Source organism: Falco punctatus (genome assembly GCF_963210335.1).
Source record: "Falco punctatus genome assembly, chromosome: 4".
NCBI classification, from domain to species: domain Eukaryota; kingdom Metazoa; phylum Chordata; class Aves; order Falconiformes; family Falconidae; genus Falco; species Falco punctatus.
In genome coordinates this window covers 95,425,256-95,447,737 of record NC_137583.1, presented here as the reverse complement: position 1 = coordinate 95,447,737, position 22,482 = coordinate 95,425,256, and the positions used below count along the sequence as shown (strand labels likewise).

General features: G+C 41.4%; 1 protein-coding gene and 1 long non-coding RNA gene across 5 annotated transcripts in view; one reads left to right on the top strand and one right to left on the bottom strand.

The window, feature by feature from the left end:
• LOC308062230 overlaps positions 1-22,482 on the top strand; it is a 337,663-nt gene that overhangs the window by 131,103 nt on the left and 184,078 nt on the right. The gene's annotated exons all lie outside the window — the stretch shown is intronic.
• TRANK1 (tetratricopeptide repeat and ankyrin repeat containing 1) overlaps positions 1-22,482 on the bottom strand; it is a 66,159-nt gene that overhangs the window by 18,888 nt on the left and 24,789 nt on the right. For all 4 annotated transcript variants that reach the window (XM_080383258.1, XM_080383256.1, XM_080383257.1 and 1 more), the window contains 11 exons: positions 21,899-22,017; positions 18,729-18,812; positions 15,175-15,313; positions 14,468-14,599; positions 12,339-12,506; positions 9,465-9,623; positions 8,834-9,085; positions 7,798-7,974; positions 3,381-6,251; positions 2,579-2,778; positions 1,979-2,116 (listed from right to left, as the gene is read on the bottom strand). In XM_080383258.1, the coding sequence (XP_080239384.1) occupies positions 1,979-2,116; positions 2,579-2,778; positions 3,381-6,251; positions 7,798-7,974; positions 8,834-9,085; positions 9,465-9,623; positions 12,339-12,506; positions 14,468-14,599; positions 15,175-15,313; positions 18,729-18,812; positions 21,899-22,017 (4,439 nt within the window). The remainder of the gene's footprint in view (positions 1-1,978; positions 2,117-2,578; positions 2,779-3,380; positions 6,252-7,797; positions 7,975-8,833; positions 9,086-9,464; positions 9,624-12,338; positions 12,507-14,467; positions 14,600-15,174; positions 15,314-18,728; positions 18,813-21,898; positions 22,018-22,482) is intronic.

Genomic DNA, 22,482 nt, shown 5'->3' with positions numbered 1-22,482 from the left:
TACAGTTTGGAGCTTTAAGCAACCTGATACCGGTGAACTGTCCTCCTAAGGGGAAAAAATGCAGAAAGTTTCTCTTGCAAAATGTATTTTGAATTTAATCATCAATCAAAACATTCCTAAACCCATCATGGATTACAAAATGACAACCAGCTAACGGTATCAGTTTGGTCAACAGCTGCTGGTTTTGGGGGGTTTGGTTTTTTTTTTCCTTTTAGATTCTTCATTCAAATCTGCTTCTTGAAACAAGACATCTCAAATACCATTTTCAAGCCCAATAAAAAGAAGACCCAACACATTACAAACAGCACGCAGCCACATTTGCTGTGTTTACAAACAGTTCACAGAATCAGCTTTACAAAACTAGAAAACCTCAGAGTGAGCTGCTTCCTTGCCTGCTTGTTTAGCTGCTCAAATCAACTCAATTACTCATGACTCGGAGGAAAACGAAAGAATTGTATGAAAACAGCTCTCCAGGCCTGACATATGCTACTCTAAGTTAAAATGCTCTACACAACTCAACTCTGTTAAACTGATCCTGCTATATTCTGATGAACGGTTCATTGTTTTTCTGAGCACAACTTGCATCACCAAAACCAAATCATCTTTGAAAAATCTACCATGGCAGCCAGTGCTGTACTGTCCCCGAATCTCAGTAAGCCAGACACAAGGTCATTTACCTCAGGCTCCTTTCTTCTGCCCTCGCATGTCTACTAACCTCTATGATGAGCCACCAGTAAGCTGCCCTCAGTTTTCCTGTGGCTTTCCTGTGCTGAAAACCACATCTGAGAGACCCTGTTTTGAAGGCTGGAGGCAGAGGGCATCTGCAACAGAGATGTTCACACTGAATGTTTAATTGCAGAGCAACTCAGCCGTGGGCATTCTCAAGTCTCTGCAGGCATGTTCAATAAGGATGCTGCCTACTGCTTGGCTGGAGGCAGGCTGAGGGAGGCCTTGGCGATGCTCCAGCAACAACAGCGAGGCTGCTGCGGGTTCACAGCTTTTTGCAAGGAGCCTTGAGGACTGCACCCCTGCCAGGTCTGGAGCTACAGGAAACCCTGGAGAGACAGGGTCTGAGCTCCCCAGACCACTAGAAAGGGAGAAAAGGCAGTACCTAAGAAATAAGAAATACAAACCACAAAACACCTCCAGGAAAGAACGTCTTTATCAAAGGCCATTCTATGGCCGATGGTCTCCACTATAGACTGTGAGACCTTCCCAAGTTTCCTGAGAGCTCCTGAGCTAGACTAGAATGAGTTTTCTGGAGCTAAGCTGTGGATGGCTACCCCACCCCACCTCCCCCAAACACATACACATACTATCTGATTCTAAACATAACTGGTTTACTAAGCTTCTAATTTAAAAAAAATAAATTTAAAAAATCATTCTGTTTCATTTTGCCTGGGGCTGAGAAATGATTTCAAGTCCAGCACAACCTTTTTGGTGTGCTAGCTCATGGACCAGAATGAGTTTTCTGGAGCTAAGCTGTGGAGGGCTACAGAACACGCTCCTCAGTGCCACCCCACAAAACACGTACACACACTATTTGATTCTAAACATAATTGTTTTACGATTTTGTGGTGATGCAAAGCAGGGGGTCTAAGGTGCTTTTCTGGGACCTGGAACTCCAGTGTAAGATAAAGAGTATGAGAGGGTGATGGATTGTTCCTCCACCAGTTGCTCTGACCTGAACCAAGCTAGCAGAGTAGTCTTGATATGCAGCAGCAGAGTGTGTGTGTGTGCATGCACGCATGCATGCACTGTTGTGTGAACCCCAAGGCTCTCCCTTAAATTGAAGGAAAACACAGCACAAATGGAAGATGGTCTCACGACATAGAACTATGAGCCCTGTTTTCTACTGTGATGAAATCACCCATCTTCAGAGGAAACGGGGAATCCTTCTCCAGCTGGAAAGCCAGTTAGACTACATGTAAAATTAAGACTTAGGGAAAAATGCAGAAAATGGATGAGAATTAAATACCTCTGAGTCTGTGAAAAAGTTGTAAAGGAGTACATCATCAAATTCCAAGCCCTTTGCTTCATAAACTGTCAGTACAAGTGCTAAACTAAGTTCCTCCGGTATCTTCTCCTTTGCAGTTTCATTTGCCACTAATACCACCTGTCATAAAATACATTAATAAAAAAGAACATATTAGGGGCGGTGAGGGAGGTAACGGCTACATGGAGAAAGCATACCAACATGTCACGATAATGCAATAGCCTTTGCAAAACCAGACAACACTTAACACAGACATTCCAAAACACTCTGCAAAAGTCACAAAGCTGCCACTAGAAGACTGACAAATGCACAGTTGATCTGCAGTTGCAGACCTGGTCTAAGAAAATTTGGAGTTATAAAGGAACGGGACAGGCAACACCTGATGTAAAAGAACAGAAAGAGCCAGACACGTATTAAGAAAATAGAGAAACCAACACAATAAAGGTTTCTAAGTTTAAAAAGCATAAATTACCAGTAAGATACAAGGGCTTAAAAAAGAAAGTTGTGGGCAGTCCACACAAAATGATTTAGCAACAGAGCTGGAAGAATCTGCAGAAAGCCGTATACCTAAGAAAAGCAAACCTGATGTGCTCCAAATTCAATGGGTTGTGTTTTCCTTTTGTTGCCCCTCAGCAGAATTGCTAGGTCACTAACACTGCAGGACTCCAAGACTGTAGGTTTTGGTCCATCAAAAAGACCACAGTCCTTAGGAAGCCGATCAAAAGATTCTGGGAAATAATGCTGAAGCAAATCAACCACTCCAGATGCTAAACGGAGAATACCTGTAATAAGCAGAATACAGATTTTAAACTCCAGTCTTACTGCCCCATACTCTCTTGCAAACACACTTATAAAAGTTTTTGTCAGAATTTTGAAATCAAGAAACATCATGACAAAAACACTAGGCAGAGAAGAGAGAACTTGTAAGGTCTGTTTCATGTTTCTGCCATTTTGAGTGGACCTCATTCTTGGGCCTGTAAAGATCAGCAAGCATGCTACAAAGGGTTACCAGCATTCTCACAAAATGAAGGTGAGAAACATGTAAGAAAAGCAGAAGCCGCACACCAATGCTGCAAAGTCTAGTGACTTGGGAGGGGACAACAGAAATAGATGTGATTATTTGTTAAAATTTTCCTTCAAACAAATACAGTCAAAACATGCAATAAGCACGAGTGTTCAAAAAAAATGATAATTTTTAAAAACATTCATTCTTGGTTTTCCTGTTGACAAAATACAGAATTTGCATGTCAGAAAAAGCTGGCCATCTGATCTCTTAAAAGGACAGGTCACTTAAAGATGCTTCAAATTGGCCAGTAGAAAACTTAGACCATTAGTAACATCTGAAGAGCACAGGCTCATATCATAAATAGATTTGTTACTCTACCTGAATGGGACCTGTAGTTCTGGTACAGCTGATATATTCTTCTTGGTTTTCTAACACGCTGCTTCTTGTTCATGGAGTTCTTGCTTGCGTAATGAAACAGTGACCTCAGATCACTGAAACGAAAAGCAACTCCTTTCATTATGCTCTGGGCAGTGTCACCAGTTAGAAACATGGCATTCGGGTCATTGATGCATTTCATTAACAGTGCTAGCTCAGCTTGGGTGAAATCCTGTATCTCATCACCATAGAACTCATGGATGGACCATGGCAGCTCCCTGAGCTTTGAGAGTCTTTGAGATAAGTTATAGAGCAAATCTTCTTCATCAAAGTAACCTCTCTGTGACCGTATCTGCTGATAAAGACAAAAGAGGTGATAGATTTCACTCCTGTCTTCTGTGAAGTTTGGTGATCTCTTTCGGCCTAACTTTTTGTACTGCTCCTCAGTAAGTTTACCTCCAAAGCAACTCAGTGCCTCAAAAGAGCCTTTTAGAAATGATTTTATTTCTTTCCAAACCAGTGCTGGATTGTACAAGCTTTTACCTTTTATCATTTTTGGCCATATTTCATTTGCAAATACATCGTAAGTCACAAAAGTCCGAGGATCACTTTCCCTAGAGTATGCATCTGCATCTCCTTCATCATCACTATGTTCTGCTTCAGTGTTACCTTCTTCATCCTCATCTTGCCAATTTGGTACAACTAAGTCCTCTTGAGGACTCCAGCCCACAATGACTCTTTTAAGGCTTCCATCTTCATTTCTTGGAAAAAATGGGTCAGGTATGGATGCATCCAGTAACAGCAACAACTGCTTGGAGGTGACAAACAGTGGAAAATTTTCATCTTTAATATCTTGTAGCTTGTGGACATTTGGCTCCAGAGGCTTGAAGTGACTGGTCACCTTGGAAGACTTGCTAAGTTCAATGAAATTCTTCTGAACTTCTTGGCACAAGACAGGATTTTTTGTCACAAAGATCTGGTGCAGGTGCTCCAACCTGTTTGATGCTTCTGCGCTACACATTTGGTCTTCTTCACAGTCATCACATGAATTCATTTCCGCACCAGCTGTGCCCACAGGAACCTTTTCATCCTCGCTGTCCTGGTCTTGCTCGTCACTCACCTGCTCCTCGCTCGAATCATCACTGTCTTGTTTCAGTTCACTCTCTTCATTCACTAACCTAGCTTTTTCAGCCTCACTGCACTGTCTTTGCTGCCATGTTTGCCTCTCCAGCAGAGGACCATTTGCTGAGGTAGATTTTTCCCAGTACGAATAGAATTTCTTCCAAAGCCTATACAAGCAGCAAGTTGTCTTTCCTGTCCCACTTCGCCCAATTAAAATGATTGGTTCCATGGGCTTTGGATTGAGATCAATTACTGCGTACTCCAATTCCCCAACTCGGAAAGGGTATTCAACAGAAGAATGTACATCATTTATAATGTTAAGCGCCATGTTAGTACTGAAGCTGTGAAATTTTATTATATTGAATTCCAATTCTGCTGCACTGGCTGGGGGAAAATACTCAGGTATGGTAGTTTTTTTTGATTTTTCTGCCTCTGGGTCTTCAACATAACAACGTGGAACACGCTTCTGGTTGTGGTTCTGATGACCTTCGTTTATGCCCTTGAGCTTTTTCCTCAAGATGCAGGATAAACCACGATTGTAGGAAGTACATATATTATCCAAGACACGGTTCAGCTTGCAGTGATCGAGAACAATGGCCCAAATTCTGATTATTTCCGTGTAAACTCTACCTGATTTTTCTGGAAGACTTTCCGTCTGTTCTGTCTCCATGATCTTTTCCGCACTCTCGCTGCAACGAGGAGAAAAGTCAATTGCAAGTTCCCATAGCATTCTTGCACCTTTGTCCAATTTGGCTTCATACAGCTGGATATCAGCTTTCAAGTGTTTCAGTGGCTTCCAAAGGCCCCTAGTCCATTCCCCATTGCCAAGCTGCTTAATTGTCATTATAGTTTTGGTTTTGAGATAATGAGGTACAGCTTTGCTGCTCAACGTCTTCAGCATTTCAGGAGTGCACTCTATTTCCCAGGTCATGTTATCAAACTCCTGCACATATGCCTCAATATCCAGAATCTTGCCTTTCTCTTCCTCTGGTTCTTCCTTCTCTCTGTTAGGCAGGGCCATATTAAATTCCCCTTCTCCCTTCGTTTTCTCCCAGTTATCCCCTTCTCCTTCAGGATAAGCTATGCTTCCACAAGGTTGTGAGGACTCGCTTCTTCCCACTTCCAAATTAGTCTGGGCCGAAGATGGCTTTTGTACCAGAGGATGATCCTTTCTCAGGGTGTCACTCAATTTCAATTGCTGAATTAAAGCTGTGATTGCCTGCAGTAGACTCTCCTGCAGCGTTAAGGGGCTATTTGTTCTTTCTGTCTCCTGCTTTGCCAACTGATCTTTTTTTGTCTTTACAGAACGTGGGGTTTTTAAATCATTATGCGCTGCGTTGCCAGATGGTGCCTTTAATGAGGACCCAGATGAAGAACGCCCTGTGCTCTTTGGCTGTGAAATCTCAGAGGCTGGAATGGGCTTAGATGTTTTAACTGACTGCCCTGCGGTATCCTGCCGGTACTTCTTTTTCTCCAGTGCAGCATTATTCCAGGCAAGCAGCAGTGGGTCATTTTTTTTAATTCTATGTCTCACATCTCTTCCTAATTTGTTTTTTATATTAAAATTAACATCAAATTTTGCCAATGACTCCATTACTCTCTTAGCCTGTTTTGAAAATCCTCTCTGAAAAACAACATGCATCACTGTATTTCCATTCTCATCTTGTATGTTTGGATTAAGATACGGAAAGTCAGAAGGTCTTGAAGCAAAGAGATCAAGTAGATAGTTCAAGATGTCTAAACCGGTGCCATCTGAAAGCAAGAAAACAAACAAAATTTAACTTGCTTTACAAGGCTGCTTTGTATGCCAAAAATTTTTAATACTTTTTTTTCTGCAGCTATTAAATGAAATTTGCTTTCAAAAGAAAAAAATAATCTACATTTCATGTTTGTAAAACATGCTTATTTGAAACGGCTTAAAACTGAGCTTTTCTAATATTCAAGGAAAATAACACAACAGCAGCAAAGCTTTAGAAATCTCTAGTGCTGCAATTGTTCCTGTAGTGTCCAGTCAATTCCTTTGTTTTTTTAACCTCTGGATACAGACAGATTAGTTCATCTTCCAACATCAGTCCTGACTGCTACACAAGGGAGGGTCGTGACTGGTCATCTGGGCAAGCATCAGCTTCTGGGTACTGCTCTGGGGTCATTTGGTTCGCTTTAGTATGCCACCGAGAAGTAATGTGCTGAAGATAACTTTGGTTTACTAAAATAACCTGTGGCAAATCCTCATTATTTTCTGACATCTGAAGTCCCTATAGCAACTTCCTACAAATTAATATCAGTCCAATACCTCCCTGGGGTAAAAAAAAAAAGAAAAGAGATATTCTACAGTTTTCTGGATTTAATCCACATCATATATGTGATTTAAATCACATAATATATGTGAAACATTTCCTTCCTAACTGTAAAATAGTGACACATCAAAATAATCGTAAAGAAATTCCACCTCAAAAAATTTGCACAGCGAAAAATACTTAAGAGAAGATATTGTCATTAGACTTCTTAATCTTTTGATTAAAAAATTACAACTGGTAGTATCTATGTTGTTAATCTCTCTAAAGCTATCAAGTGAAATGTTTGTGCTTTAAAAATTAATAAATTCATTATTTATCCTTCAACTCAAAAATGCATTCTTTCTTAGTTTAAAATCAAACCTTACTGTGAGGTTTAACTTGATAGTTTATTTCTTACATTTTTATGTAAGGCCTACAGTCCTCTCACTCACTCCTCCTCTGAACAAAACTTTGCTCGATTTATGACTGAACAAAAACGGGGAAACAGATTTCAGATGTAGGATTTCCTTCAAGGTCCGCTGCTGTTGCTCTGCCTTTACCTTTGTTTCTTCCTAGATCCTTCCCATTTACTTTATTCCCACCTAGTACACATATTACAGGGCTTCAGAGAGGAGCCTTCCTTTCTAAATCAGCTTGACTAAATAAGAATATATTCACAAAACAGTAACTGATGGAGACACTACGGGTACTTGATTCCTCCTGGTCACCTGAGCTACCATTAACCTTCCTTATAGTCCCAGCCGCTGCAACCAGAGAGCAGAACACATCAACTCAAAGACTGGAAGACTGGGGTATATGCTCTGGCTCGCAGACTTTAGGGGCTGAGACACAGTCAGACATCCTGCCCTGCTGCCTCTGCTATCGCATCAGTGAACAGCAGCGAAAGGGGTAGTGGGCTGCACAGGTAAGAAACGGGGATGTTTTCAACAGCTGCTGTGAAAACAAATGGTGGACATCTGACAGAGCTGTGTCCCCTAGCCCCGGGCACACACAAGCCTTACCTCTATTATTTAAACAGATAGAAACTGCAGCATGCAAGGGAGTATCTCCTTGTGCAATGGAAACATTCCGAGGATCTGCACCTTTGCTCAGCAGCAAATACACCAGTTCAAAATAACTCTTTTTGAGGCATATTTGCAGTGGTATCTCAGAGCTGGTTCCAATCCCATCTGGCAGAGCTGGTGTAAAGGACACAAAAATATCAAGGGTTAAACCAGATATGCCAGATCTGCAAACTACAGAAAGTTCTAAACAGATGAAGGTACATGCTGATTGCTGTGCAGGGGACTTTTTTTTTTTTTTTTTGACCGCTTTTTACATGTATCCATTAAAAGAGTTTCTAAGAAAATCTTCAGAATCTCCTCTTACCTCCCATTAAGCTAAGCAACCAGTCTTCCCATTGCAATAGGAAGACAGAAAAGCCAGGTCTATCAAGTCAGTCAGTCACTGACCAAAACAAGAAGCCTCCTTGCATTCACAAGGCTGCAACAGGACTGTGTGCCCATAATTCATAGCTAACAGCAAGTTAAAAGATGAAATGAAAAATGCCAGAGTAATTCTAGGAATAAACCTCATGCTAAAGAAAAGAAATTACGTCTACACTAGCTAAAAAGAGACAGACATCTGGTCATGCCTTTGAAACCACTGAAGTTGTCAGTTACTTGTAACACAACAACAGACTGAACCCAAAGACCGTGGCTTATAGTTTCTGTCAGGATAATACTGTGGCTGAAGACAGAGAAATTAAAAACCAAAGAAACTACAAGTAAAGGAGCAACAATAATCTTTGGCCTTTGACCTTTTACCAACCTGACAGCCAGATTTCGTTTGAAAAACATCTTCCATCCCATGTAGCCTTACTAGCTTCCCCATGTCGCACACAGCAGATGCAGCCAATGGACTGCATTCCAACAAGCTCCTGCACTTATACAGAGCCACAAAAAACAAGCACTGGTATTTCTGAAACTATGTTGCTCCAAACATGCCAAGTAAAATACTGGATCTTTTATAACACATGAATATTGCAGAATTTTTCACCTCCTCGTTCAATCAAGCATCTTATGAGGTGCACTTGCTCATCCGATCTGTCACACCGTTGGATAATGTTGCAAATGTCAACATCTGAAAGACTGCAGTTTTTGAAGAGTCCTCCACCTGATGGCTCTTCCCCACTGGCCTTCCCTGTTAGCAGCAGCAAAACTTTATGCCACATTTGCTTCTCCAGCAACTGTTTTATGAAGCTGTTAGCACAGGCATGGGAGACGTTGCAAACCACCCCTTCAGGGATTTCTGCAAGACAGTCAAGACAACGTAACTCACTCAAAGTCACATAATAAAATCCATCTCACTGTGAACTGATTTCAGAATAATGAACTCATTAAATTCAAAGTACAGAACAGCAAAATGCAACACTTGCATCTTCCCATCCTTATACTGACAGCCAAGTAAGTTTGAACCGTTTGATTCATCATACTGAATTTTTGTGCAGATTCTGGCGGTTCTAAGTGCAAAACACAACAGTAAAAATAAGTATGTTGTTCCAGTAATATACATTGCAGAAACAAGGAAGAGAAGGAAGGATAAAAGAGCAAGAACTGTATGTTAGCATCAAACACATTTTTCACAGCAATTAGGTTTTGTGAAGGGGAGAAATAAGAACTCGCTGTACCTTTCAGAGAAGATAGCTGTTTCAGAAATCGCTTAACTGCATCTTCCTTCAATACATTTTTATGATGTGCTCCATTTTCAAACCTGTAGAACTGGACAAACTGTTCAAGAACATCCAGGAGAGAATCCGTACCAGCTACAGCTCTGCTTTCATTCCTCCCTGCAAAACATTACAGAAGCTGAAAATCCAGATCCTTGCTGTCATGTTTTCAGGGCAGGACTGTAGGCTGTAACATGTTACATTTCAGGACTCTTAAGAAATGTGTAGTGGCAGGTTAAAATCAGATGGCTGAAACTTACTGCAAAAGCCAGTCCTGTGATGGATTTCGTATCCCAAAGGGTATTTGACACACTCACCAAACACACTTTACCATAATACACTAGGTTGAAACCTGTAGTAGTTCACAAATTGGTCTGCATGCAGGCAGGACACTGCTGCCTCACAGTGGTATCATTGTTTAGAATTTTTAGAGATGACTAAAAGCAGTCATGTTTCTTTTCAGTATACAGTTTTAATCAGACGTGCTGAGCTTGTCTGCTTCCTCAGTGTCATTTAAGAAATACAGCTATGAAATAATATGTCCTTTTAAAAGGAAGAAACAAAACAAACAAAAAAAAACCTACCACACCAAAACGATACCTACAAGTTTAACAGATACTTAGGTAATGGGCAATGGCAGATTTTAAATTGTGACCCAATAAATGCCCTTAAATAAAAACTGAAAGACTTGGCCTGACTTTCCTAAAAGCTTTGAGGAATTCGGGTACATCAAAGACCAAACAAAACAGCAGCTTTACCTCTTAGGACAAAGAGACAGACAAGGCTGGTCATCTTTTTAGCAGCAAGGACTAACCTCAGACTGTTACCTGTAAAGCAGTGGCTTATTCTACAACCCTTCACTTTGCACGAAGCCTAAAAAAGTCTTGTGGCCTGTGCATTGCCAATAAATAAAGACCACAAAAGACAGGCTGAGCTACCTGGAACACCAACCAAAGCAATTACCACCACAGGGGTACTGGTGATAACCTCGTAACTGAGAGCCACTGGGCTAAGACCTTCACCAGAGCAGAGATCCCTACAGTAAAGAAAAAGAAACTGGGAATCTGCTTGCCAGGAGCTGTAAGATGCAAATGCAATGAAACCAAGTGCTTTCTGGTAAACTTCTATGCAATACACACACGCAAATAGAGATGTAGCCTAAAAACTTTGGTTTTTGCCAAATTTGATCTGCCTGTGCAACCTTTTGCTCCATCTGTGCTTTGAGATTTGCATGACATAAGCAAGTTCTGGTTTGAAAAGGTATGCTTTGGGTTAATACAGTAATACTGCTGATGGAGGTGTTACCTTAAAAGTCCTGCCTGGTTAGTGCCAACGAAAACAAGCAGATTAGGCACCAAGCCATCTCAGAAAGACTGTACTGAAGAAATGCTTTCAAGATGAACAATGTCCATGCTCGGGACCTATTTTTAAACAGCAGTCTAAACCACGGCTTGAAAAGATCAGCTGCAGGATACACCTCCTCAGTTTCTGAACCTCAAAGTCCTGCAGAAGCATCTTGCCTCCCAGCCAATCTGTCAGTTCTCAAGTGGATACTCACAAGAGCTTCTCTGAATGACCTCCTACGACTGGATCCTCTGCTGGAAATGTCTGTGGCCCACTACAGTCTCTTTAAGAACTAGGATTTAAGCAACAACCAAGCTGTAGTGCCAATGCTGCCTAGAAGGTGCATCCTGCAGGGACCCTCTAGTCCTGAGGGTATACAGCTTCCCACCTCGTGCCCCAGCTAGCATCTCTCTGACCATACTACAGTACAGGCAGCTCAGGCATGCTCCATTTGTTAGGGCAGACAGGAAACTATGTAAGGGTTAGCCAGACTCAATACTGTCACACTGGGGTGGTATTGTACAATTTGTATTGTTTTCTCATTCTCTTTTATTGGTGTGGAAGAGGAAATTCCCATTATGTGGGCAATTGCACCTGATATGTTAATTTCCAGAGCAGAAAATTATAAAAAACCATACAAGTCAGAATCCTTTTCAGAACTGACAGACTATTATAAAAAAGCAGACTGGAAACAGTTTATTATCCCTGTTCATGAAATTTCATATTAACACAGGTCCTTTGCAAACTGCCTAGAAATATCATTAATAATTTTTAAAATGCACTTCAAAGTTTCCCCATACTTCAAATTTGTAACTAAATTTTAACTCCCCTGTTTTGGTTATAAAAGACTCTTGTAGTTTTAGTTTGACAGTCTGCTCTGCTACTCTCTACCGTGTGCAGAAGTTAAAATTTTCCAACTAATACAGGAGTTTTAGCTGCGTATCACTGACATAGCCCAACAAAGATGGCTAAAACTTTGTGAACAAAGAGCTCTTACTAAAATGTTATTTTGTTTTTTAAAAATACTGGCAACTTTTCACTGACATTTTCATCATTTCAGAATTTCTCTTTTTTTGCCAGTATTTTTTGTTATTAAAAGTATTTTAAATATGCCACCAATATTTCAACAAAATGTTTCATTTTCCCAAAAATAAAGTGAAGGTAAAAGATCAAAACTGAAGAAGCACCAAAAAGAAGCAGTTTCTATTGCGAGGGGAGTCTCATGTTAAGGATGAGGGGGGGGAAACAGTGGCTTACAGTAACAGAACAACTTGTAGTTACTTATTGCATGATATACTAAGAACATCTGTTGCACAGCAGTCACCTTCAGGCAAGAACAAAACATTCATCACTGACTGACAGGAGATCAGGGTGACAACTCATAGGAAAAGTTACCTAAAAGCCACCTACTACTACCAATTAGAAATAAAACAGTTTTGTACCTAAAGGATATAATTCTAAAACAGGAAAAGCACACAGTCCACGTAGTACCTGTCTCTTTCTCAGAAGAAGTATGTCTCTCAATGTGATCGCTGACTGCTTTTACAGCATCGAAGTTTTTGTTCTTTTTCAACATATCTATGACGTATCTTGACCGTCCATCTGGAACAGTGGGATCAACCCCAAAATTCAGGAGCATGATCACATCTTCTGTTTGGCCTAAAACATTACAGTAATAAACATTAGAGGAAAAATATGAGAAAAAAAAATCTCATTTTTCAGGGGTTTTGCCTGGCCCAATTTCTAGCATAATTTTGTAAAAAAACCCAAAAATCTATGTTTTCCCAATGTCATAAGAATGAGGCATTGTTAGGCATCTTTCCCCAAAAGAAACCCCTTAAAAAAAATCAAAACTCCGTCTTCTATCTTCATTACTAGTAATTGGGAAACAGCAGCACAGAAACACAAAGTGACTGGGTGCCTCATGAGCATCTCACTGGCCAGAGGCAGCATGTAGAATTCACCTCCTCCCTTATGCCCCAACCCTGTTCTCCAGGCTCTAGGCAAACTACTCTGTACATAAAGAAAAAGCAAAACAATGGATTTTGCTACTGTTTGGAAGGTGACCCAATAAACCAGAATATATCACATACTCATGCATGAATATACACAGCTGGGCACTGAGTTTCTTCTTTCTATGTAGCATAAAACACATCATTGTCTTGGTAATAAGCCTTATAACAAAGATGTCTAATTTGACCAACAGTACCACTAATTTCAACAGATACTACGATCCTCTGTAGCATTTCACAAGTGTTACAGATTACACATAAACACAATAAATATAATGGTGATTTAAAGCCTTGACACAGTATCTAATATTCTGGAAGATGACATGCTCGTTTCTTAGTGTGTCACACGGCACCACCAGGGGAAACTTCACAGCCCTGCAAGCAGCTGCCTGTACTCCTCGTGCCTCAAAGAGACATATTTGCTATAAGCCATGCTCTTGGAACAGCTGGAAGGGCGCAGGAGCACCAAATCACCAAGTCACACAGGACAAGACCGAGTGACTGTGAGCAAGTAAGTGTTAGACCACCACACGTCCCCTAGGCACACCACCACAGCACACAGCCTCGGTTACTGCACGTGCCAAAGGCAAAGCCTAGATGAGGAAAAAATGATGCAGGCTAACACAAATGTCTTGCTTTGTTTGTCTAAGCCTTACTGTTCAAGCTATTTTAGGGATTATTTTTTGTTAACAGATAGGTGGTAGGGTTTATTTTTCTATTTATAAATATATTCTCTAGATAATATACACTATATAAATATAAAGAAACTGTAATAAAGATATACAACTATATGCTCGCTCTATAATATGTAATATACAAATAATCTTTAGTAAGTACATATTAAAATATATACTTTATATAATATATATCCTATATAAATGTAATTATAAATAAATAAATATATATACGGTATCTTCTGGAAATCCAGACGTCATTTAGCAACAGATGGAACTGCTGCAAGAGACATGTTACACCTTTCCATAAACTGAAATTATTTAGTATAGGTTGCGCGCATGTCACTCATGCTAATAAGGAGAACCGCCAGAATATCATCACATTTCATGGCCTAGAAGTCTGGCGTTACCTCGGCATAGATGCTTATTTCCTGTTGCCACCTGGTGGGCAGAGTAAAAATTACAAGAAAAAAAAGCCAGGCTACATTAACATAAAAGGAATCCCACAGAAAATGGGAAGGAAAGCATTTCATTTTCCTCCTCTGACAAGGTAAACTGCTACAGAGGTTTCAAATCTTCATCTATTGAAAAGAAAAGGATAGGTCCCCAGGTGGTCTAATACGATCTTAAGGGCACATCAAACTTCAAAATGAAACTTCTAGGATTCAAAAAACTGCGGCACACTTGTGGGAAAATCATAATCAGTCAAACCAAAGAGCAAATCAAATGGTCACAAATCAGGTATAAAATTTTAAAAGGGAATTGTTGGAAAGTTTAAATATTAGTTACCATTACAAAGTCTACATTTAGATAAAAGGACTTTCTCATTTTCTTCCTTAGAACGAAATAGTACACACCAGGCTCTGAAATTTTCTTCCATTATTCATTTTTCTATATGAAAACAAAACACCACACACAAAATAACTATATTTACTGCGTTTCTGGGAATATTCACTGGAAGATGCCACAATATGCAGGAGGTTGCATCCATCTCTGTCTTGCTGGTTGATCTTATCCTTCAAGTCTGGCCTCTGAGTCAGTAACCACCTGAAGAGATGGTTCTTTCCTGAAATGATTAAGAAAACCCACTTGTTATAAATGGTAAAGAGAGATACAACAGAAACAGATCCTGGTTCTTCCCCTATAGATTGCCAAGATGCAACTATATGAAACCTTTTCTCAAAGACAGGGAGTATGCCAGGGAAGAAATACGTGAACGAAATGATGGTAAGAGCCAGCTGCATTGTGGGAGACATGATGCTACATTCTTGCTGACTTGCATAAAGTGTGAACCTCACGGCTCTTTAGCACATACAGAAACTGTTGCTCCACACCAAGGTGGCAGGAAGAAATACTGTATTTTTGTCAAAGCTAATATATTCACATTATGAAAGACCCATACCAATCACCCTTCTGCCTCAAACCACAGAAGAGAACCGCCATATCATGCTTGTACTACTATCAGGCACAGAGAATGCTTAGAACATTTTCAAAAATAGTGCCTTATTGGAACATGCCAGGTTATATACACCTAGATGATCTGATCTCATTAGCTTTTTAAATAAAAAATTTAAAAGCTCTAGCTGTCAGTTCTCTGATGAAGGCCACCATTATTTTATTTTAGCTACACATGTCACTCACTCGCTTTGATACACAGCCTGATAACAGCATGAAGCAGATACACTCCAATGGTTTCAGCTTTCGCCCCGATGGAAATTAGCCACTTGACTAACTCTGCTACTTCTTGCATCTTCTCACCGCACCCATACAACTCAGAAGTCTGATAACAAAGAGAACAATTACAACATGTTACTTTTTACATACACAAAAGGCTTTTTAAAATCCTGTTTCCCTGGGGTTTTATTATAAGAATCAGTGAAACAGTAACAATCAAGCCATAGCCACTGTAAAATGAAACCTCTATTATATATGTAACAACTCTAGTAGAAGCTACTACAAGATGTTAATCTTAAAGGAATCTTGTCCTGCTCTGAAGAGCACTGAACCTAAAGTCTATTTTATAATACGTATTTCTGTATTTCTTCTCTGTAATTGACTGCAACTTTTGGCCTTATACTTGTCTATTCAATGTTACGGACTCTCAGTGCACGTACTGCTGTAACTGGATATTGTGCCTTTTAAGCTTGGATGAGGCAGCTTCTGCAGGCAGCTACCCCAAAGCAAGAATAGGCTGGAGAAACACTTGTAACTGGGAAAAGGGAGTTAGAGACTGCAGGAAAGAGGTTTAGGGAACTCAAGCAACCAGTCCTTTTACAGCTCAGGAATCCCATGGATGGAGAGCAGGGCAAAGCCCTATTCTCATCCACTTCAGGAAGCATCTGGTGTTACTAAGACAACAATGATAACATGACTGCTCATACAAAGAAAAGATGTTAAGCCTTAGGAGACGTTTTTGGCCAGATAAATTCCTAGAAAGTGATCTGATAAAAGTATGGAATTTACAGGGAAGGTTACAGACCAAGATTGAAAGCACACAGCCTGAACAGAAGGCAGCTGAACTGAAAAAGGATGTTCTAGCAACTACTTAATGAACATGAAGCACAGTCTACAAGGGGTACAGCAACAGGGGGAACTCTGGAGGTGGGCAGAGGAAGCTCAGATGGAAATTAAGACACTATGCCAGAAGGATCAGGACATGAGGGGGTGGTCGGAAACAGTGTTCAGACATAATTTCTCCATTTGTGCCAGTCATCTTTTTAAATAGCAGTCTTCACACATGCTTCCAACATCCACAAATAAATCTTTTTTTCTAACGCCTCATGCCAAATTTTGACTGGCGAGAATTACTGTTTGCGCACAGTTACAAAATCAAAATACCACAAATTACAGGGATAATGTAGTGGCAGCAGGGGAAGCTCGAGTTGTCAGAAAGCCACATTTTCTAATTTTTGCAAAAGAGAAGCAGTGCTTAGGGAATTTTTCATCTTGATTCTTTCAGTCTTCCACATGCACCACAAACCCCTAGAATAGCTAAGACTAGCGAAGCCAATTCAGCAATGAAGGACACAGTATTTTGCAAAGGCAACCGATTTTTACCTTCCTCTCTCAAGGAGGCATTTCAATTTGCTTGCCCAGGAAGGAAGGTTCTTTGCTAAGACACTACATGTGTCCTCTACTGCAACGCCATGCCTTACTGTCAGTGTGAGGAGCTCATTCACCCCTTGTAGGACTGTTCTGCTGCAATGCCCCAGGCCACAGCACTGCTAAGAGCTGCAAACCACGGCAGTGGCAGTGGGCATCTCCACTTCGAAGCTGCTTTAAGCTGAGGCTCTCATGCCTTTGTCCTCACCACAACTATGCTGCTCTAGCACCACAGCCCTGCTCTGCTGGTCGGCCACGGACCTGGCTGATTCAGGACTGGACCCCAACTCACCCTCCCTTCCCCAAAAAAATGAGTAAACATGAGGGATGATGGTGGGTAGCATGAAGTCCCACATCTGCTGGCACTAATCCAGCATACCTGCCTAATGATAGCTAACCAAGGCATGCTTGGTTATATATATATTCATCCACTAACTCTTCTGCTATGAACAGATGTCGGTTTATTCCCTTTGCATTACCCTTCTTTTCCAGAATTGTTCCCACTTACTCTATCAAGGAACCTACCTGATATACATTGATGGAAAAAGCACCAACTTGCAATTTTTATGACAAAAGTACCATAAGCACTGTAACAGCCAAGTGGCAAATTCTGGCATATTCCATAAACATACCCTAAACTGTTAATTTACCAGCCAGTAAATGCCAAGCAAATGTACTGTGCAGTGTACAGTTAACATCTCCTACAGCTTCTGTCAGGAAAACCTCTGTGCTGTAAGAAATCTAGTATACTTCAGCATAAAGCCTAATGGAAGATCTCAATGAACCTGTAACCATATCTTTTTAAAGTAGGTTACATAGAGCAGAACTATAGTTAATTAACTTATACACACAAAGAAATGGAAGAATAACACAAAAAAATGCATACCAACAATAATTTTTTTTAATGGTACATATGAAATGCTTTACTTAACTGCAGTTGAAACAGCCTGGGCATCCCCTGTGTGGTAACAGACACATACACTGTGAGATGCCTTTAGAGAGTTGGTATGTTATTGCTACGGACACTGGCTGCTCCTGAGTTGCAGGGCTGGTGAACTGCCTCCATAGCCCTGAGCTGGGCTGGAAGCAATGGCTGCACACACCTTCATGCATTCAAAGCGTTTTGGCAGCATACCCATGTACAAAGGCAGGTGCAAGCAGCAGCAAGCCCTACAAGGCCACCTAGCTCACACAGCGACGAGGGCAGAGCCTCCAGGGTGTACCAGTGTGCATGGCATGGCACATGCACCAGGTAAGCACAACCAACAGCAGCAAAGGATGTGTAAGCATGGCTGTTTCTGACAGCTGGAAAATGTTGTTTTCTCCTGCCAGCATAGAAAGCTTTGGAGGTTCCCAAGTACTGCATAACATGAGGAACCACAAAATAAAGAAAAGAGCAAGTTTCAGATGAGCAACATAAAGATTAAATTCTGCTGCCTGCAGACGCCATCACCTCAGTGAAAGGCCTGAGGAATTGTGGCTACTTTGTCTACAACTACATGTTTCCATCTTGCCAAAATCCTCTAAGTTATATGGAAACTGTCAAAGTCTTTAGGGAAAAAGTTTAGCAGGTGCTGCCTAGGTATAAAGCAACCTACCAAAATTTGGGGCGTTGAGGGAAGGGAAAATTCCAATACTGCACCCAGCTCAACTCTCTGTAATCATACTCAGCACCATGAAGCAGTTCAGAGACAAGCTAGCAAAGTAAAAAAAAAAATACCCTATCTCATGGATATCATAAGTTCTCATAGTTGGAAAACATATCCAACTTAACTGATGTCTGACATTTTTCAGCATTAAATTGTCAGGTTACAAGCCTGACATGAATGGCTTGCTGTACTTGAGAGGAAGATGTCTTTTTTTGATCAAATAAAATATTAAATTACCCACAGAAATTATGCAAAATAAAGATTTTTTAATTTTCAAGTGAAAAGGGGCAAAATAGATCATTTAACATAAATACAAAGTCCATGTATTATTTTCCATCTTATTTTTCTTTGATGTTTTAATCTTGCACACAAGGTGGAAAATCTCTCACTAAAGTCAACAGGAAAAAAAGAAACAGACGTAAGAAAAAATAAATGTTAGTTTACCTCAAAGAGATTCTTCAGTGATAACTGGTTTACCCTGAGATTGGTGGGCAACTCTTTCTTATCGGACAACAACAACAGACAAGACTGTTAAAAAAAAAAAAAAAAGACAAAACATTGGTGATCTAATAAGCACAGTTCGAAACTTTGTTTTTCACTGCCTCATCAGATCTTGTAGGAAGGCAAACAAGGGCTAACAACAATTCAGATCTTTTTTTAATATTGCAACACATTACTGAATCTCTGTTTTTCAACTGAATTAATGTAATACACGGTGGACTGTGGTAAGTTATGACTGATTAAAGTTTCCTCAGAAATAAAAACCATGTAAGAAAGGTCAAGCCCTAAAAATCTCTCCAATATGCCTTGGAAGTGGCCCCTCACTTTAGGAACAGACCTTTACATTCATGGGGATGAGACTCCCCAGCCACAACAACATTCTCAGCAGAAAGCAAGAAGTGTTTACTGTATCTTTTTCCTTTTTCTCAGTTTCCCTAAAAACTTCACCTTGCTCCTTGAAAACCCATCTACTTTCACCAGAGGGCAATGGAAGAACTATGTCATCTACCTGGACTTCTGTAAGGCCTTTGATATAGTCCCCCACAACATTTGTAGCTCTAAACTGTAGAGGTACGGATTTGATGGATAGACTGTTGGATGGGTAAGGAATTGGCCAGATGGCTGCATCCAAGGAGTTACAGTCAATGGCTCAGGGTCCAAGTGGAAACCAGTAACAAGCTGTATCCCTGAAGGGTCCATACTGGGACCACTACTATTTAGTATCTTCATCAATGACACAGTGGGACTGCGTGGTGCAATACTCACTCAGCAAGTTTGCAGGTGGCACCAAGCTCAGTGATGCAGTTGATACACTTGAGAGCAGGGATGCCATTCAGAGGCACCTTGACAGGCTCAAGGAGCAAGCCCATGTGAACCTCATGAAGTTCAACAAGGCCAAGGTCCTCCACGTGCGTCAGGGCAATCCCTAGTATAAATACAGGCTGGGGGATGAATGGATTGAGAGGATTCCTGCAGAGGAGGACCTGGAGGTACTGGTACATGAGAAATTGCATATGAGCCATCAATGTGTGCTTCTAGCCCAGAAAGCCAACTGTATTCTGGTCTGCATCAAAAGAATCACTGCCAGCAGGTCGAGGGAGGTGACTCTCCTCTCCTCTGCTCTGCTCTGGTGAGACCCCACCTGCAGCCCTGCATTCAGCTCTGGGGTCTCCAGCACAGCAAAGGCATAGACCTGTTGGAGCAGGTCCAGAGGAAGGCCGCAAAAATGATCAGAGGGATGGAACACCTCTCCTATGAGGAAAAACTGAGAGAGCTGGGGTTGTTCAGCCTGGAGAAGAGAAGGTTCTGGGGAGACCATGTTACAGCCTTTCTATATAGAAAGGGGGCTTATAAGAAAGGCTTTTTAACAAGGTCTGTAAGTGAAAGTGTTGCCTAAACTCCTGAATTATCAAACTATGATTTAGTGTTTAACTACAAGTTGAAGAAATACGTGCACAAAGTTTAGGCCAAGCTGACCCACCCTCTAAAGTTGTGTGAAAGGACTTGTAATCAAGGGAGTCTGCCTTGGGAAACCAAGAACAGATGGGGAAAAGAACACCATTATCTAAGTTATGTGGAAGGAAGCCTCCAAGTGAGAAAGTTCTGGCCACAAGAGGAGGCAAGCTGTTAAGGTGCTGCAATCCACAGAAAATTAGTTGAAAGTAGGACAAAAGTAATTGTGGTAATGAGAGATTGTGACCTCCTACTCAAACAGCTCCCCCGAAAGACAGCAAACCCCCACTTGGGGAGCACACATCATTTGTGAAAAACTTCAGTAGTGCTATCTAAGGATGAGCACTAATTTGCATTAGAAGTGAGGAACTTGCAACCAGTCCTGTGCGTGAATGAAAATGAATACGTAATGTACTATGAATGTGCAGGTACCCTATCGTATGTAACGTGTGCCCTCGAGTAACCTGGCATGCACATCACAAGGAAAAAAAAACCCATGCACCCAGCGCTGCAATAAACCAATGACAAGTTTATGAACTACCATTTGGTTTGGAGAGTTTTCTTGGTTATGGTTTTTGGAAACAAAAGGGACAAGGGGCAACAGTTTTAACCTCAAAGGGGGTAGGTTTAAAATTGGACATAAGGAAGAATTTTTTTATGATACACTGGAAGAGGTTGCCCAGAGAAGATGTGGATGACCCATCACTGGAGGTGTTCAAGGTGAGGTTGGACAGGGCTTTCAGCAACCTGACCCAATTGATGTCCCTGCCCACAGCAGGGGGGTTAAACGGGCAATGTGGGGCTGCAGTCAGTGCATAGCAGTCCCTCTCTGTCACTCCCACCTCCTTAAGCTTCTCCCATGCTCCAGCACCATGGCTCCTGCCGAGAGCCTGCTCCTGCATGGCCTCTGCACAGGCTGCAAGGGAACCCCTGCTCCAGCCACAGCACCTCCCCCACCTCCTTCCTCTCATCCTCCCACCCCGCTGCTGCTCTTTCCTCCCCCCTCACTCTGCCAGGCAGGGTTTACCCTTTTTGAAACACCTTCCCGTTAGCAGCCCACCTTGGCTGGGGGGCTCAGCTGTGCCCTGCGGCAGGGCTGCTGGAACCAGCCATGATGGCCCAGGGCAGCCCTGGCCTCCCCTCACAGGGGCCCGGCAGCCTCATGCCAGCACCTCGCCGCCCATGTTCAACACAGGCATATTCATGACAATTATCAATATTTTTTTTTTTTTTACACAGCTACTATAGAAAAGAAGGTTAGAATAATTTCAGGTGATTCACCTTCTGATTTTTCTAAATGATCTCATTTTAACAACCACATATTTCCTCTGAGCTCCTTTATTTGTGGGTCTTTCACAGACCGCTGTGAAAGTCCAGCTTGTCATACACCAAGTAAAAGGGACCACAAATAAACATGTATTTTTTTCCCCCCTCATATTTCTTTCAAGAATAGCAACTCTAGATGGCACTGAAGTTATAAGAAACAACAGCAAGAGCAAAGCGGAAATACAGTTCATCGTATGCCTTCAAGAAATGAGTTTCACAGGTTACCCCTAAAAGTATTTTTCAGTCTTAAAAATTCGAACCAGGGAACAATAAACATTCACTGGGATTTTAAGGGTGACGGGGCACAACAGCAGGTCAGGCAGTGACAGACTTACCCGCCACTTCCCCTTCTGGGCCAGCTTCTCTATCACCGCTTGCCAAATCAGCGCATCAAACCTCATGCTGAAAATATAATCATACGCAGGGGGAAAAGTCAGTGGAGAGACCCGTTCGTCTGCAAGAACAAGCCATCGAGAAAACTGTTTAGTGTCGTGGCGCTGCATCTTACACCCTCCCTTCTGTTCCTCAGGAACCCCCTGAGCCCTCGTCCCCTGTGCAGTGAGCTGGGTGGTTAAGTGCCTCCCTTGACTGTGCCAGCAACTCTTGCATGGCTGAGGTGGGGAACGGTGCTGACCACACCAGAAACATTCCTTATCTGAATCCTAACCTCCCTTGACAGCCTTGGAGCATTCCTTATCTGAATCCTAACCTCCCTTGACAGCCTTGGAACATTCCTTATCTGAATATGAGTGATAAGGTAACGCCTTCACTGGAATTTTGAAAAGTCCAGTAATTACCAACTTGGATTGTGGACAGAACAGCAATTTATTGCTGACTAAAGCCAATCATCTCCAAACCTAAAAACAGCAGTCTTAAGCAAGGTCCTTTTGAGCTCTCCTAGAGCACAGCAGTCTGTGAC